Source organism: Nansenia antarctica (genome assembly GCF_963989245.1).
Source record: "Nansenia antarctica genome assembly, chromosome: 1".
In the NCBI taxonomy this organism is placed as follows: domain Eukaryota; kingdom Metazoa; phylum Chordata; class Actinopteri; order Argentiniformes; family Microstomatidae; genus Nansenia; species Nansenia antarctica.
The window spans coordinates 111,517,037-111,534,715 of record NC_137674.1 but is presented as its reverse complement, the minus strand read 5'-3'; the positions used below and the strand labels follow the sequence as shown (position 1 = coordinate 111,534,715).

General features: G+C 47.1%; 2 protein-coding genes across 2 annotated transcripts in view; one reads left to right on the top strand and one right to left on the bottom strand.

Annotated features, from left to right (window-relative positions):
- The window catches only part of rnf13 (ring finger protein 13), a gene marked incomplete at its 3' end in the record, with an annotated part of 62,967 nt that extends 60,050 nt beyond the window's left edge, over nucleotides 1-2,917 (top strand). The window contains 4 exon segments of the mRNA XM_080530173.1: nucleotides 2,410-2,468; nucleotides 2,474-2,539; nucleotides 2,542-2,652; nucleotides 2,744-2,917. Of these exon segments, the coding sequence (XP_080386299.1) occupies nucleotides 2,410-2,468; nucleotides 2,474-2,539; nucleotides 2,542-2,652; nucleotides 2,744-2,917 (410 nt within the window).
- A 3,127-nt stretch (nucleotides 2,918-6,044) lies between these two features.
- LOC308175982 (profilin-2-like) lies at nucleotides 6,045-16,130 on the bottom strand. The gene is made up of 3 exons (XM_080550564.1): nucleotides 15,840-16,130; nucleotides 10,078-10,270; nucleotides 6,045-8,257 (listed from the first exon to the last, which is right to left on the bottom strand). The coding sequence occupies exons 1-3, from the start codon at nucleotides 15,966-15,968 to the stop codon at nucleotides 8,160-8,162; spliced, it is 420 nt and encodes a 139-aa protein (XP_080406690.1). The 5' UTR covers nucleotides 15,969-16,130; the 3' UTR covers nucleotides 6,045-8,159.
- Nucleotides 16,131-17,679: the final 1,549 nt, after the last annotated feature.

Here is a 17,679-nt window from a genome sequence, read left to right as displayed (position 1 = left end):
TGGGGAAGTCCACTGATATCTGACTTTTTATTAGAGAGAGACAGTAGAGATTTGAGGGGGAGGGAGGGAGGGAGGGTAAGAGAGAGGGAGGGGGGAGGGAGGGAGGGAGAGGAAGGGAGAGAGAGAGAGGATGACATATAAGATATGTCGCAGGATATGACTCGAACCGGGAATCCTGCGCTTACATGGTCGACGCTTAGTGTGTTACGCCACCAAGCGTGCCCTCTCCTCTACCCCCCCCCCCCCCCCCCCCTCAGAAACCTGCCCTCTCCCTTCCTCTGGAAGTGGATCATAGTGAGTGAGGTCCCAGTCCTGAACACTGTCAGTCCCTGTGATGTCTCAGAGGGAGAGGCAGTGAAAGGGTTAAGCTGCACCTGCTGTTCCTGGAACCCGTCTGCATAATCCCAGGATCTGTCCGTTTGGTTCTGGGTTGGTTCTGGGTTGGTTCTGGTCTGACACACAGCTGGCTGGCTGTGCTATGAACACCGCCCAGACTAATCTAACGCAACTTCAACTGGTGTTTCTGTGCTTCGGTGTCATTTGAATATCGACTGTACAGAAACTAGAAACAATTCAATACGACCTCCCGATTCGCCACATATGGACTTGAATTAATTGAAAAATTATTTATATGAAAATAATAATAATAATAATAATAACCTTTATTTGTATAGCACTTTTCCCGCAAACGTTGCAGCTCAAAGTGCTTTAATCATTAAAATAGGGAAATCAAAAGATTTACATTTTGGAATGACTTGTCTTGTCCGTGGCTATTCATATCTCACACATGCACGGCACACACACACACACACACACATCAGTGGAGGCTGGTGACTTCCAGAATTGAGGAGGCCAATTTTTTTCCGCTTGCTCGCTTCAAAATAAAACTGTTCAATAAATCCTAAATGTTGTCTACCTATTCGATGTATAAATCTCGCCAGAATCTCGCCGACTTCCGAGGTCATTTTAAGCAAAAGTATTTGGCCAAATGAGCTATTATTTTCAGGGATAATAGCCATGGGTGTTCTAGACGTGTCCTGCAAAGGACAAGTTGATAGGACACTCGTAGCCACTATGGCGAGTGTTTCTTTGACTGAAGTGACTGGCGAATTCTCAAAATGGCTTCATGTGATTGGACGAACAAAATGTAAATCTTTCAGCCCTGGACTCAATGCATGGTGAGGCCAGGCCTCCCTTGCCCACCCATTTTCAGTGATTTGGCCAATCACATATTGCCATGAAAAACATTGCATTACATTGACTTCTATGAGAAACCACTTTCCTGGGGATAGGGATTCTGGCCTGTAGGTGCTTTACAATTGCAATATTGGGTTTTAGCCATGGAAAAATTCAGATTTATAAACAAAAACGGAAATAATATTAATATTTTTAAAAAAAAAGTTTTTTTGTTAAATAAATAAATAAATAAAATAAATATAATTATTGCTTTTTAAAATCTCTCTCTCTTCTCTCAAATTATTGGGGAGGCCACGCCTCCTCCACCTCTATGGAGGAGCCTCCACTGACACACATGTAAATGTCGCCACTAGCAAATGGAAACACATGTAAATGTTTGTTGTGAATCGAGGGGCTCTGCCTTGCCTGTCACGTTTTAATGGACCCAGTGATACAACAGGGTGGCCCCCCACTAATGACCCTCTGTCCCCCTGGTGTTAATACAACAGGGTGGCCCCCCCACTAATGACCCTCTGTCCCCCTGGTGTTAATTGGTGACTAATTACTCAAAACTGACAGACAATCCCCCCTTTGTCAGTCTATTAGGGTTATATCCTCCAATCCATTTCAAAGCTTTTATTTATTCTCTCCAAAAGGACAATTGAGGTCACACTCAGATTATTCAACAAGTTATTCAACAGTGAGGTGAAATGTATTAAGCTGGGTGTTCCTGAGGAATGTCTTGGGGGTCATTTCGGGGTTGTTTTCCTGTTATCCGTGTCTGATTTAGACTTTGTACGTTCTAGAACGTTCTACATTCTTCTAGAAGATAAACCCCCGCTGGTCCACACCCCTGGGATGAGCTGGTGTTTGTACTCTCACCTTTGACCCTCCGTCACCTGAGCGGTGTGTGTGTCCAGAGACACACACTCCTCTGTACCGTGACCTCTGACCTCCAAGCTGGCAGACACACCGACCTTTCCTGGTGTAATTGATGACCTTTTTTTCTTCTGGGTTCCTTTTTTTTTCTCTCTCTCTCTCCCCCCCCTGTCTCTCTCTCCCTCTCTCCCTCCCCCCCTCTCTCCTCCCTCCCTCCCCCTCCTCCCTCCCCTCCCCCCCCCCCTCCCTCCCTCCCCCCCTCCCTCCCTCTCCCCCCCTCTCTCCCTCCCTCCCCCCTTCCTCCCTCCCCTCCCCCTCCTCCCCTTCCCCCCCCCCTCCCCTCCCCCATCCTAGCCTACCACAGTAAGTGCGTGGACCCCTGGCTGACCAAGACCAAGAAGACGTGTCCCGTGTGCAGCAGAAGGTGGTCCCGTCGCACGGCGACTCCGACTCCGACTCCTCGTCGGAGGAGGGTGGGGGGGTGGGCGGGGGGACAGCGGGGGGGAGGAGAACGAGGAGGTGTCGGAGAGCACGCCCCTGCTGCGCTCCCTGGCCTCAACCAGCGGCCACTCCTTCGGCACCATGTCGGGGGGCGGGGCGGGGGAGGAGGAGGGGAGGGGGAGGAGGAGGAGGAGGAGGAGTCGTCCGATTACGAAGGGGACGACCTGCTGGACACCAGCGACGACAGCGAGGAGGAGGAGGGGGGGGGGGGCGGGGGGGGGTCGTCGCCGTGGATACGGTTACCGTGGAGACGGTCGTCGTGCAGCTGCTGCAGCCGCCGCGCCCCCCCGACAACGACCGCCGCCATCATCATCATCATCACCACCACGGAGGAGCCCCGCCCCACCACCCCCGCGTCTGAGCTAGCTAGCTAGCGAGCGGTCGGTCGATCGGTTGATCGGTTTTGATTGGACAAGACGGATGTGTAGGGTCATCACTCACCAACCAAGCCACGCCCCCCCCCCGCACCCCCGCCTCCTCTTCCCTTCACCTACTTACCAAGCCTCGCCACCACAGCAGCAGCAGCAGCAGACAGAGTCACGTCGTAGCGGAGGGGGGAGGAGAGGGAGGAGGGTCTGTTTCATTCACGCTACTCTGCTTAATAAACATCTGTTTTGTCTCCTCCTCCTGCTCACGTAAGAATGCAAATCACAATAATTACCCTGTTGTTGTTGGGGGTTTTTTGCTTTTTTTTTTTTTTTTACCTGATTGTTGAGGGTGGGGAGGAGGGAGGAGAGGAGAGGAGAGGAGAGGAGAGGAGGAGGGCAGGACAACAACATGCTGATAGTGTGTCCAGATGATTAATGTCGTCCTGTGTTTTGGGTTAATTGGTACAGATTTCACAGGAAGATTACCACAGCTGGTGGTATGGTGTATAGAGGGGGGGGGGGGGGGGGGGGCAGGTGTATAGCAGTCAGTCTCGAGGGGGGGGGGGGGGCAGGTGTATAGTAGTCAGTATGGGAGGGGAGGGGGGCAGGTGTATAGCAGTCAGTATCGAGGGGGGGGGGGGGCAGAGGGGCTCTCATGACCTGGCGTCAGTGAGCAGCTAGACATAACCCGTAGGGAGGGAGGGGCATCGTGTATATATAATGTATAGATCACCATATGTAACATCTCTTAACTTGATCATTATTTTGTAGCCTGCATATCTGTATGCCTCTGTATCAGAAGGTGGGGAGGCTGAACAAACAAACAAACAAACAAAACACATCCTAATATTGTATATATCTACTCCTGCTGCATAGGACGGTCTTAATCACATGACTGTGCAGCGTTTACCTTTTGTAAAGATTTAACTGACATTTATTTTTCATGTAACTCTAATATAATAGAAATGAAAGACCACGGGGTTATTATAAACGTGGTTTTGACTATTATTACATTACAATATATTGTGTTTTCTTGTCTCGAGACCCGAGAGAAGGTGCAGCCAGCCGCTTGTCTGAGCGCGTGATTCTGCCAACTGATCTGTGACGTTGATATGATGAGGTCATAATAGTCATAATAATAACAACAGCCAAACCGGTTTAGGCGCTCGCGTTCAGCCAAATGGAAGATAATAAATAAAGGGCCGCGTTCGTAAATTCACCGGAGCGCAACACTGGGTTCGACGTCACAATGGAACCCAGTCATTTGATTGGACTAGAGGCAGTGACGTGGACGCTCCGGCGCTCTCAGAGCGAATTTACGAATGCAGCCTTTATAGTGTTTATTCACCATGTTACTTAGGTCATACTCACAGAGGTCATGTAATAGGGAGGGGGAGGGGAGGGGTGGATGTATTCAGTCAGGTGAAACGTCCAGAGGCGACGCAGGTAGAAATGTGAGGTACAGATCACACACACACACACACCTGTTCTACGCAGCACATTTCTCACCTGAACGCTCTGGAAACGTTCCAACCTCTTGAACGCCCCGCCCCCCCCTCCTCCCCAGGTCTTCAAACGGTTCGTTTGGCTGCTCAAGAGAGACCAACCAATCACAGACCACGTCCCTGAAGTCTTGAGGTGTGATTGGTGGATAAACTCTTGCAAATGTGTAATTTGGTCCACTCATCATTTTAATACTGTAAGTAAGTAGTAAGTTACTGTAAAGTAGTAAAGTTCTACAAGTGGAATTGATTTTTTTCTAACATGACTTGAACTGTAACGTTCGCAAGTCCTGTTTGTTGCCTTTCTTTCTTTCTTTTTTTTAAGTTGGATGTATTTGTCTTGTAAATGTCTTATCTCACCCATGTCTGTACTCGATCTAATTTCACTTCAATAAAGAAAAACGGCACTTTTGTTCATCGACCATTTGCATTCAGCACTCCACTAATAATAATACTAATATCTTAGATTTATATAGCACCTTTCAATACCCAAGGACGCTTAACAATACGTGACCTACATGCCTGTGTGATGTTATTTTTAAATGTTGACATTGAGTTAGTAATTCATAAAATACTAAGGTTCCATCTCACAGAACATAATGGAATGTAAAAACTTTGACGCTCAATATCTCTGAACTGCCCTAATCGGAGATAGAACCTTATCATTCTAAGCTCACGCCTAGTTATTATAATAATGCTGTTTTGTTACACAACACACCAGGACATGCAGAAACAGAGCTGCTGTATCAGTTAGCCCATCATGAAGTAGAACACGACCAGGCCTTGGTGTTAAAACATGATCATACTTGTAGTAACACAGTAGCCTGTATCCCTAACAAGTAACTGATGAGTTATTACCTTCAATTCAGTGTTGAAACTCTACAGGTGTTCATGTATCTGACATCCTGATCCTTAACTACAGGCTGTGTTGCATAACAACTTCCACAGTAACATCCTCCTACCTTCTACCACCTTTTTGTTTTGTATTTAACAAGAGCATCTCACAGGGTTCCTACAAGTTTCAACAAGTAAAATTTAAGACCCTTTTAGACCAGTTTTAGACCTCTTTGAATATAATTTTTGACCTACTCGCAACACCATGATACCTTTGTGTCATCCTCGAGGTGATGGAATTAGTGATTTCACTGCCATACAGACAAAAAAGGAAGTGAATTGGATTTTTTTGAGGTTCCAGCTTGATTAATTTCCACGTGAATAGATGTGGTCGGACTGATTTCCTTGCAGGATCTACATTTTAAGGCGTAGCACCTCATTTTAGACCTAATCACTGAAATGTTGAACCTTTTTAGGCAGGAACCCTGATTTCAGGTGACCACTGACCAGTGTGACCACCTCAACACCCTGGGTCTGGTTCTGCACCACCTCAACACCCTGGGTCTGGTTCTGCCTGCTCTAACCCAATAAGAGCTTTGACAAGCAGGTAAAGAAAGCAACGTACACAAACTGATCTGGTTGGAATAAATTTATTTGATCTGTCTGTAAACAAGGTGATAAATCAATTTATGGCATTTCTTGGTTTTATGAAATCAGATGTGTTAGACTGTATCCCAGATGTAAGAAAGAAAAAAAAAATAGTGGGGAAATAAATGAACAGAAATCAGCAAAGAAGATTTTAATCAGTACACATATCCCACAAGGCCTTGCACATGGAGCTGACACTTACACACCCCCTACAAAAAGTGCCAATGAAATGACTCCTAATTACTCAGCCGCTAAAACCCCCTCTCACAATAGCAACAGATCTCCCCTCTACGTTATGGCACAGGATAACACAGGTTCTGTATTAAGTTTCCACAAGACAACCCAAAGTGTTTCTTATTCCAACCAATCCCCATCTCCCATTAAATTTCAGCCATGTCTACTACATAATTCGTTCTTTTTTAAATTCATTTTTTCAATTGGACATTAACATTTAGTACCGTGCTTGAACAGACAGTTGATACCACAATCTTAGTTGATAGACTACGGAGGACAAGGCAATTTATTCCACAGTTTTTGTTTCTTCACACAGCGTGGGTTTTACAAATGCACCAATTCATTTTCGTTTAAAAAAATGCAAAAAAGTTGACAAGTGAGGAGACTGCATTTTTTTACTTCCTTCACCACCACCACCCTCCCCTCCCTCCCTCCACCCCCCGACCCACACAGCTCTATCTGTAGTTTGGTTTCCGTGTTAGTGTTTTGCCATCATCTCTGCTGATGAGGCTATGATAACAGCAGTCGTCCTACAAATGATTTAGAGCAGTTGTATGAATAACCCAAAGCTGCGACTAAAAATTGGTCCTATGAAAGAAAAAAGAAAATTCAAACTGGACAAACTTCCAGGTGGTGACGCCGGGATATCTAACTGACCAAAAAGATGGCAGCCTTTTCTTCCAAAAAAAATAAAAATAAAAAAATAAAAATAAAAGGAAATATATTACAGGAGCTGGCAAACAGAAGTTTAAGTGCCTGAGCCGTTGTAAGGATGGAATGTGGGGTCAGGGGGCATGAAGAGGAGGATCATGGGAGGAGACTCTACCTGCATCTCAAACATGTTTTTTTGCCATTTGACTCAATCAAAAGTACCCAAAACTGGTGGCCTGTCAGTACTGCTTCCACACAGCCCCTCTACCCTCCTCCCCCCCCCCCCCCTCCACACCATTCAGTACAGAGTAGTGAGACCGAAGGGAAAGGGGGAGGGGTGGTGGGGTGGGAAGGGAGAGGAGGGGCTATGAGGGACTTTTTTTAAGGTGTAGTGGTTGATTACTGGAGTAGTGGTGGAGCGTCGTCATGTCTCCTGTGTACTGTTAAAGAGTGTCGTTGTCTAATATGAAACAAACAGGGATGGGAGGGAGGGAGGGGGAGAAGACATTTGGCAGGAGATACAGGGCGCACGTGTGGGAGTGTGTATGTGTGTGTGTGTGTGGGGAGGGGGGAGAGGGAGGGAGGGAGGGGGCAACAATAGTAATTCATAGGCTCAAAGATATGCATGTATCTTCCCTCCCAGACTAGAAAAGGAAGACTGTATGAGCTCGTTTAACAGCTCAAGTGCTCTGAACCGCACCGGGCTGAAACTACCACGGGCACCACCATCACCACCACCACCACCACCATCATAAGACCCAGTCTAACTTCTTACAATAGTGTTTTTTTTAGGTTTCCTTCACTTTTTTTATTAGAGTTCTTCAAAAAACTGAGCATTGGAACTGAATGGTTCTTCTCTCTAAGTACAGATTTCATATTTTGTTTCTGTTGTCACAAAGTCCTGTTAACAAAACATCATAACATGCTCATCTTCAGCTATGGTGCGACAGTAGTGCTAGAATGGGATAAGATGAGAGTACACAGCGTGATGAATAGATAAAGATGAGCTGGGGGTGGGGGTGGGGGGGGGGGGGAACACAAAAAAGGGGGGGGGGAACAAAATGGGAGGTGGGAGAAGGGGAGAGAGGGTATAAGCAACTATCAACTAGGGACTGGTGGAAGTAGTGTGAAACGCAACAGGAAGGATAGGGTGGGGGGGTCAGGGTGGATAGGGGGGGTTGCTAGGTGACAGGGTGGTCTGTTAGGTGGTGGGGGGGCGACAGGGTGGGCTGGCTAGGTGATGTGGTGGTGGTGGTGGGAGAGGGGGCGGGTCAGGGTGGTAAGGGGGGGTGCTAAGTGGTTGGGGCAGCGACAGGTGGAAGGGTGGGCTGCTAGGTGGTGGTGTGGGGGGGTCAGAGAGGCTGCTTTAGTATCCAGACTTCCTCAGGTATTCAGCCATGGTAAACGCTTTCTTGTTGAGCTGACCTCCATGGACACCTTCCTTTCCCATGACTAAAACCAACGCTGGAGTACAAGGACAAAGAAACAAGAACACAAATGAACAAACATGGCTGGTTTTAGGGGGGGGTGGGGGGGATAAACGACTGTCTCCCCCCCCCTGCTATACACGGGGCTACATTGTTGACGTCAGGGTCGTTACTCACTTTAACCCTGCACTGTTAAGAACAAGCTTCCAGGGGTTCTTTTTTTGGTTGAATTTTTTTTGTTGATTTTTTTTTCTTGTAGGGAAAATCTGAACAGAAATTTTGTTTTTTGTTTCAATTTTTTTTGTGTGTTAAGTTTTTTTTTCTTCTGTTTTTTTTTCTCTCTCTCTCTCTACCTAAATTGCACCACTTAGGCTAAAATCTAAACTTAGACTAAAACTAGAACCCTGAATCCCTCAAGTATTTTGCCATTGTGAAAGCCTTCTTATTCAATCCGCCTCCATGGACCCCTTCCTTGCCCATTACAAACACCAGGACTGAAAGAAAAGAGACAGAGGGGGGAAATTTAGAAAAAAGTTCTGAAGGAGAGAGTAAGGAGATCAAAAGGTTAGAAAGAAAAGGTCAAATCCAAGCGAGCAGGTTGACAGGTCAGGTTAGTATGAAGGAAGACAGAGGAAAATACATCTTATTTCTTATCAAGGCTGTCTAACCCTAACCATAGGACAGGACAGGACAAAAACATGCAGCGTCAACACTAAAACATCCCTGGGCCAGCAAGGGGAACTATGCTTCTATGCTATAAATATAAATTCCACTAAAACAAAACAGTCGTAACTTAATTCCAAAGAGTAGTTATCGGTTATTGCCACAGGAAAGTACACACAATAGTGGTACGAAGCCAATTTCTAAGCGTCTATCTTAACTTAACTTAGCTCTACTAAACACAACATGCGCCCGCAGCAGGAGTGGACATGCTTCCACCGGCACTAATGCAGCAGACAATGCAGCAGGCATGCGTGTCGTACCTCTCCTCAATACATGTTCCTACAAACACCTCGACTGACAGGAACTAAGACACCCGCAACTGTGCAGGGTGGACCAACTAACCAATCACACTGATGACTATCGGTGAAGGGGGGGGGGGGGTGGATTAATTAATTAAGAGAAATAATGAGCATGCAGTTCAGGGAGATGGGGGATAGATAGAGGGAGAGTTCATTGATTGGGAAAAAACAGAGAGAAAGAAAGGAGGGAGGGAGGTGGAGGAAAATAAAGACAGCTTGTCCTGTGATAGAAGAGTACAACCTGTGCAGTGATGATATCTGCTGGGGGGGGGGGGGCAGTAGGGGGCCACACAGGCAGAATGAACACTGGCACACTGGCATGACTCCCAGGCACCCGGTGTTTCTCACACCACTTCACCTGGTCGCTGGTATTGTGGTTGGTTAGGGTTAGCTAGTGACGACTGGTCCTTTTCTACCTAGCTTCTAAGTCATAGCATTTATTTATTTTTAAAGTATTGATATTGCTTCTTGATTGGTTCCGTTAAACAGTCCTAAAATTCTAATGTCTCTTCTATGTTGTTTATCCCCTGGCCGAATTAATAAGAACCCCGATGTAAACAATTAGGCTAGTTTTAAAGCTTTTCTTAACAACAAGATAAATTACAGCACCTTACATTTATTATGGTTGTACGGTTAATACCATAACATCTCTACATATTAACTACATGTAGCCTGGATGTCTACTGGAAATGTACTACTATATATATACATATATATTGAGGAAAGGTGAAGCAGTATTGTACATGCATACTACACATTACAGCAGCCTCTGTTCTACTACATACAGCAGCACTATACAAGCTATGGGAGTGACCGTGACAGAACTGGACGTTACCTTTGCCGGCTTTGCCTACAGAGACGTTGTATGTTGGCTCTCCTCCTGAACTCTTCGTCCTGATGTCCATGGTGAAGTCTGCGTCGATGTTCAGACTGTCTCTGATGACGGAGCACTTCTTTTGGCCTAAGGTCATTCCGTTGCAGAAGAAACCCTCGCGGTCCTTTCCTATTAAGGTGTCGATTTCTTCAGGCTGTGTAAAAGAGAATGAGGTATAATAATGATAATACATTAGACTAGGGGTGGGCATTGACGATCGATAATTGATCGATAAGGATCTTGGTCGATCACAAAATAAAACATTTGGTCGTTTTTTTTTTTTTTTGGGTGATCGACCAAATGTTTTATTTTGTGATCGACCAAGATCCTTATCGATCAATTATCGATCGTCGATGCCCACCCCTACATTAGACTTATAATTTTATATAGCGCTTTTCTAGACACTCAAAGTCGCTTTACAAACTGAAAAGATCGAGTAGTAACAATAAAAAGACACAAAATAAATAAAAGAAAGTATAGGGGCCTAATGAAGGTAGTGCTGGGGACACATGGGAAGGGGAGGGGGAGAGGGTTAACTGGTGACGGCGAGCTCACGGGGAAGGGGTGGGTTTTGAGGGCCTGTTTACATGTCGAGGTATGTGTATACATGCTGGGTTTAAAGAGGAGACATGTATACATCTTCATACAACAACGTCTGTTTTTAAAAGTAAGTATAGGCTAATAGAGTCAGCATGTCTTAAAGAAACTTCTGGTGAAGCATTTGACAGTCAAATACAGCGGACAGACTCCTTATGAAAAACATGCTAAACTAGTTTTTAAAAATCACAGTTTAAGGGTGATGGGTAGGCCTACTGGAGTTCTATCGGGTTTCAGGAAATAATATGAGTTAAGCACATCATGGAATAAAACAATCTGTGGTTTATTGTGGCATATGTTGTGGATTAAATGTTACCATATTCAATACGTCTAGGCTACTGCTGCAACGGTTAATTCAGCCAGTGACACGAATGAATGAATGAATGAATTGAATACACAATCCAAGTGGACTGCCTAGAAGACACTTTCAAACATGCATCTAGTGAACAAATCCGATATCTAACACACAGCACTTGTAAGTTGTACCACGTTCTCACATCTGCCTATGCGAAACAATTCCCACATTGTTCTACCATGCAGTCTGAAGAACGACTATAAAACTGCAACTTTTGTGTCCAATACGATTTTTTTTTAAAAGCCTGGTTTTTATTGTCGGGTTTCACTTCCACAAACACAACGATTGAGAACAAAAAGGCGTCGCCCTCATCCAGAAGTGCACAGTCATACAACCCTCTTCCCCCTTTCCTTCCTTCCGGGAAAGGAAAGAAAAAAAATGAGGAACCAAAGAAAGGATTTTTTTTGGGCGAGTTGAATAAAGCCAGACTGCTATGCTGCTGCCCACAGCCCCACAGCCCAGCATCAGAGACCCAGACAGGGACGTCTGATCACCGCAGGCCAGGCGGCAGAGAAGGGCACATTTCACCGCTGGCACCTTTTCAAATTCTCCCCCCAATCGCTTCGCAAGCAAACTAAGGCACGATTGATTTCGTTTGAAGGGGGGGGGAATCCAATCACAGGAGATTAGACACATGGCATGGAACTGGAACGCAGAACGTTGGAATAGAACTAACAGAACGTTGGAACAGAACGAACGGATCTAATAGAACTAGGCATTTAACCATCCTCACAAACCTGTTTCTGTCCAGTGAAACGACTAACTGGTGATTAATGATGACTGGTTAACTAGGGGTTAGTTAGTTAGTTAGTTAACTGATAGGTAGATCTTAAAGCCAGAACGCAACGCAACGCACCGAAACCATGAAACGTCGCGTTTAGCCACCGGAGCTGCTAACTAACACACACACACACACACACACGTTCGCACATGTAATTATCTGCTTAACGAACCACATATCACACACCTAACCAACACACACACACACACACACACACACACACCGATCCGTCGTTAGGTAGGTTAGATCACACATCCGATGACTGGTAGTAGCAGGTTAGCTTCCTACATGGTTGTCAGGCAGCTTAGCAGTTTAGCAGCTATGTGGCTAACCCAGGGGCCTGTGTGTGTTGATGCACATCGCCTCGCATTTGATGTTGTCACACCAGACAGACAAACTGCAAAACGACCCAAACAGGCGACGATTAGATCACCAAGAGAATAGAAGCAGACTTCCATGCTGGCTTAGCTTAGCTAACAAAATGGAGGACGTGGGAAGTGCCCAGGAGGAGGAGTGTCTGTCGACCACAGGAACATATAAAGCTCTTTATAAAAGGCCCAACAGGACTGATTAACCTAGCTATACACCCGGAGAGGAGCAGGTCTGCCCCGGGCTGGGGGGAGATAACACCTCGCTACACGTGGATCCACACGCCCGGGTGGACAGAGACAGACCGGAGGACAGACTAATGAATAAACACGGAATGGAGGAAGGGAGGGAGGCGCCATCTTGGGATGTAAGAAGGGAGGGAGGAGGGGGGGATTCACTAAGGCAAGGCTGGGGGGGGACCTGCGAACACAGAGGGCCTAGCAGGACATCTAGCATGGGGCAGGACACCTAGCATGGGGCAGGACATCTAGCATGGGGCAGGACATCTAGCATGGGACAGGACACCTAGCATGGGACAGGACACCTAGCATGGGACAGGACACCTAGCATGGGGCAGGAGTCAGGACACCTAGCATGGGGCAGGACATCTAGCATGGGACAGGACATCTAGCATGGGACAGGACATCTAGCATGGGGCAGGACACCTAGCATGGGGCAGGACACCTAGCATGGGGCAGGACACCTAGCATGGGGCAGGACATCTAGCATGGGGCAGGACACCTAGCATGGGGCAGGACATCTAGCATGGGGCAGGACATCTAGCATGGGGCAGTAGAGGGCCTAGCATGGGGCAGGACATCTAGCATGGGACAGGACACCTAGCATGGGGCAGGACACCTAGCATGGGGCAGGACATCTAGCATGGGGCAGGACATCTAGCATGGGGCAGTAGAGGGCCTAGCATGGGGCAGGACACCTAGCATGGGACAGGACATCTAGCATGGGGCAGGACATCTAGCATGGGGCAGGACATCTAGCATGGGACAGGACATCTAGCATGGGACAGGACATCTAGCATGGGACAGGACATCTAGCATGGGGCAGTACACCTAGCATGGGGCAGGACACCTAGCATGGGACAGGACACCTAGCATGGGACAGGACATCTAGCATGGGGCAGGACATCTAGCATGGGACAGGACATCTAGCATGGGGCAGGACATCTAGCATGGGGCAGGACACCTAGCATGGGACAGGACATCTAGCATGGGGCAGGACATCTAGCATGGGGCAGGACACCTAGCATGGGGCAGGACACCTAGCATGGGGCAGGACACCTAGCATGGGGCAGGACATCTAGCATGGGGCAGGACACCTAGCATGGGGCAGGACACCTAGCATGGGGCAGGACATCTAGCATGGGGCAGGACATCTAGCATGGGGCAGTAGAGGGCCTAGCATGGGGCAGGACACCTAGCATGGGACAGGACATCTAGCATGGGGCAGGACATCTAGCATGGGGCAGGACATCTAGCATGGGGCAGGACATCTAGCATGGGACAGGACATCTAGCATGGGACAGTCTAGTGGATAGTGAGTTGGACTTGGGATCGGAAGGTTGTGAGTTCAAATCCCGCCTGAAGCCACACCACTACTAGTGTGCCCTTGGGTAAGGCACTTAGCCCTCAGTTACTCCAGGGGGAATGTCCCTGTAATTCGTAATTTAAGTCGCTTTGGATAAAAGCGTCTGCTAAATGACAAAATTAGCAAAATTAAAATTAAATTACCTAGCATGGGGCAGGACATCTAGCATGGGGCAGGACATCTAGCATGGGACAGGACATCTAGCATGGGACAGGACACCTAGCATGGGGCAGGAGGACACCTAGCATGGGGCAGGACATCTAGCATGGGGCAGGACACCTAGCATGGGGCAGGAGGACATCTAACATGGGACAGGACATCTAGCATGGGACAGGACATCTAGCATGGGACAGGACATCTAGCATGGGACAGGACATCTAGCATGGGACAGGACATCTAGCATGGGACAGGACATCTAGCATGGGACAGGACACCTAGCATGGGGCAGGAGGACACCTAGCATGGGGCAGGACATCTAGCATGGGGCAGGACACCTAGCATGGGGCAGGACACCTAGCATGGGGCAGGAGGACATCTAACATGGGGCAGGACATCTAGCATGGGGCAGGACACCTAGCATGGGGCAGGAGGACATCTAACATGGGACAGGACATCTAGCATGGGACAGGACATCTAGCATGGGACAGGACATCTAGCATGGGACAGGACATCTAGCATGGGACAGGACACCTAGCATGGGGCAGGACACCTAGCATGGGGCAGGAGGACATCTAACATGGGACAGGACACCTAGCATGGGGCAGGACACCTAGCATGGGGCAGGACATCTAGCATGGGGCAGGACATCTAGCATGGGACAGGACATCTAGCATGGGACAGGACATCTAGCATGGGACAGGACACCTAGCGTGGGGCAGGACACCTAGCGTGGGGCAGGACACCTGGCGTGGGGCAGGACATCTAGCATGGGACAGGACATCTAGCATGACCTAGCATGGGGCAGGACACCTAGCATGGGACAGGACATCTAGCATGGGGCAGGACATCTAGCATGGGGCAGGACATCTAGCATGGGACAGGACACCTAGCATGGGACAGGACACCTAGCATGGGGCAGGACATCTAGCATGGGACAGGACATCTAGCATGGGACAGGACATCTAGCATGGGACAGGACATCTAGCATGGGGCAGGACATCTAGCATGGGACAGGACATCTAGCATGGGGCAGTAGAGGGCCTAGCATGGGACAGTAGATCTTCTATCTTCCAACGCGTCCCGTATCCAGAGGAACCGGCCTGGTGATGTCTGATCGTGATTTCATGCCGTTTTCGCAACACCGCCCTTCTGTAATTAATCCACATTGTCAGCGAGGCACATTCGGCATTTCCTGGATCTTGTGGGGGGCGGGGGGGTAAAACCACGAGCGACAAATCCATTTGGCGAAATCCCCTAAAATAAAAGTCTGTCTTTTCCCACCAGCTGTGTTGATTGTGAACGGAAATTAAAAAGCTCGCTGCTTGCTGGGTTAGGAGGGGAAGGAAAAACCTCAGGCCTAGGGGGAAAACTCCCGACGGCTCAGCAACTTACCTTGTTGAGGGGGGGGGACACTGTTATCTAGACACACAATAAACCCATAAAAGGTTGTGGTGGGGGGTCCCCCTGGACATAAAGATATAAGATATGAAAGAGCTAGATGTAAAAGGTGTGGGGTTAGGAGAGGGACACCATGCCTGATCCTCTCATCCCAACACGGGGCTTTTATAAGGCCTCTCCTCTCCTCCTCCGATATCCGCACATCACTGTGGCCAAGCTGGCCTTAGCTCGCTAGCTTAGCATAGGTTAGCCCCACTGCGGTCTTTGCCGTCTGCCTTAGCTCGCTAGCTTAGCATAGGTTAGCCCCACTGCGGTCTCTGAATTTCAGTGTTCAGCATGCTATTGTGATCATTTAGAACGTTAGTTTGGAATTCTAACCCATTGTGACGCGGAGATATTCGGCCGTAAGCGACACAATAACGGTCGTTATTCTCATGAACGAAGACTTAAAAGCCTTACCGTTATGTTGTTAAAAGTGCCTCCGGGAAACGACGCCCAGACGTATTTGGCGTCCGTGTATCCGACAATGGCGGAGTCTTGGCAGCTGCCATCCGCCATCAGGTTCTCCACGTAGCCTTGCCAGGACATACTTAATGTACTCGTATTAGTTCACAAAGGGTAAGGTAAGGAAATAAGCTTCTAAAATGGAGAGTTCTCGACACAGAGTTCGTGTTCAAAGCTGTTATTTGTGAGTGTGGTTTTAGGCGGAGTGTTTTTCCTGCAGGTCACCAGCGGAGTGATCCTGTCGTCCCGCTTTCTTCTGGGAATGAAGAGCCGCTGCGACCGGTCAGGGTTGTGGGGTGTAGCCCTTATTAAATCACTCCGCGTACGGGACGTACGGTCGTGGTTCGGCTTGAACTTGGATAGGAAAGTGTGGAATGTTTGGCGGAGGGATACGTATCGCATCGAACGGGATTCAAAAGGTTTGCGTTCGTAAATTCAAACTCTGAGAGCAGCCGGAGCGGCACACTGGGTTCGACGTCATAAAGGGAGCAGATAATTTGATTGGACAAGAGGCGTTCCGTGAGTGCTGATTTAGATTCCAGGCTGAATTCACGAACGCGGCCCAAAGAATGATCTGCACGGTGTCTATTTTTTTACTTACTTGTCAATGATACTGGGTCGTATCAATCTGAATGTGATATTTAACATCAGAAGTTTATTTCAGAGTAGTTTGATTTAAATCATTGACGAGATGTATCTCATGACACGAGCCATTCTTTTCCCGCCATGATTTATTTTTTATTTTTTTCTCCAAATCGGTATGAATGGAAAGCCATACTTGAACTGTATTAGTCATGGTACAATCAGATCGACTCTACTTCATTATTATAGACAGATATGAACATTTCAAACCTGCCAACTGCGACACTTTAAATGAATGTGCAATAATACTATGTGCAATATGACAACCCTAGGGTACATAAGGTTCAGAAATAGGAAATGTTAGGATATTTATAGCATAGCATAGAGTACATTACAGTGTTTTATTTGTATAGTATAGGATAGTGTACATAGCCTTTATTTATGTAAACCAGCTCTTTTCCCTTCTTGTTTTTAGTTTTTTTTTTCCTAGCACCAGTGGAGCCCCCCCTCCCAAATTTCGTTGTATGGTACCTGTACTGTATTAATGACAATAAAGACCATTCATTCATTCATTCATTCATATGAGTCGTCAAACATGCCAGCATCACATTTTGACCTGTGGTCATGTTTTACTGGTGGGATGTAAACATAATGACAACATTCCTTCAGTTCACAACGTCAACATCCATTTAAATTTCCATAAGGCAGATATGCAGTGTAAAACCCAAATCATTTGGGGATACAGAGTACATCAGTACAAGCATCTCGTATTAAACAACAATGTGTAGACTTTACACATAGATAGATATATACGGTCTGAGTGTAAACACAGTGATCATTTCCATCAATATCAATCTATTTCAGAAATCCCACCTGATCTCTTGGCTCTCCTGGGTTTACCTGTTAGGATGCAGTCTTCCCTTTGGCTCATTAGCAGTCGCTCCCACTACTGCAGACTGGCTGTGTTGTTGTCCATCAATTTAAGACCCCCAATGACCTCTAACCCCCTTGTAGAACCAAATCACACCTTATTCTGACCCTGTAGTCAATACATGGATTGTGGCACTGTGGTATCACCGTATAATATCCTGGCACAGGTAGCTTGTGGGTGGAACTAGGGATGTTTGTGACTATCTGCATTCGAGGTCTTTATTTGACGTGTTTAATAATAATAATAATAATAATAATAACTTTCATTTATATAGCGCCTTTC

Coding starts and splice junctions, on each gene's coding strand:
- LOC308175982 (XM_080550564.1), bottom strand. CDS start 15,968: ATGTCCTGGCAAGGCTACGTGGAGAACCTGATGGCGGATGGCAGCTGC. Junction 10,271..15,839: donor GCACTTTTAACAACATAACG/GTAAGGCTTTTA, acceptor TCTTTTACACAG/CCTGAAGAAATCGACACCTT. Junction 8,258..10,077: donor TGTAGGCAAAGCCGGCAAAG/GTAACGTCCAGT, acceptor CTTGTACTCCAG/CGTTGGTTTTAGTCATGGGA.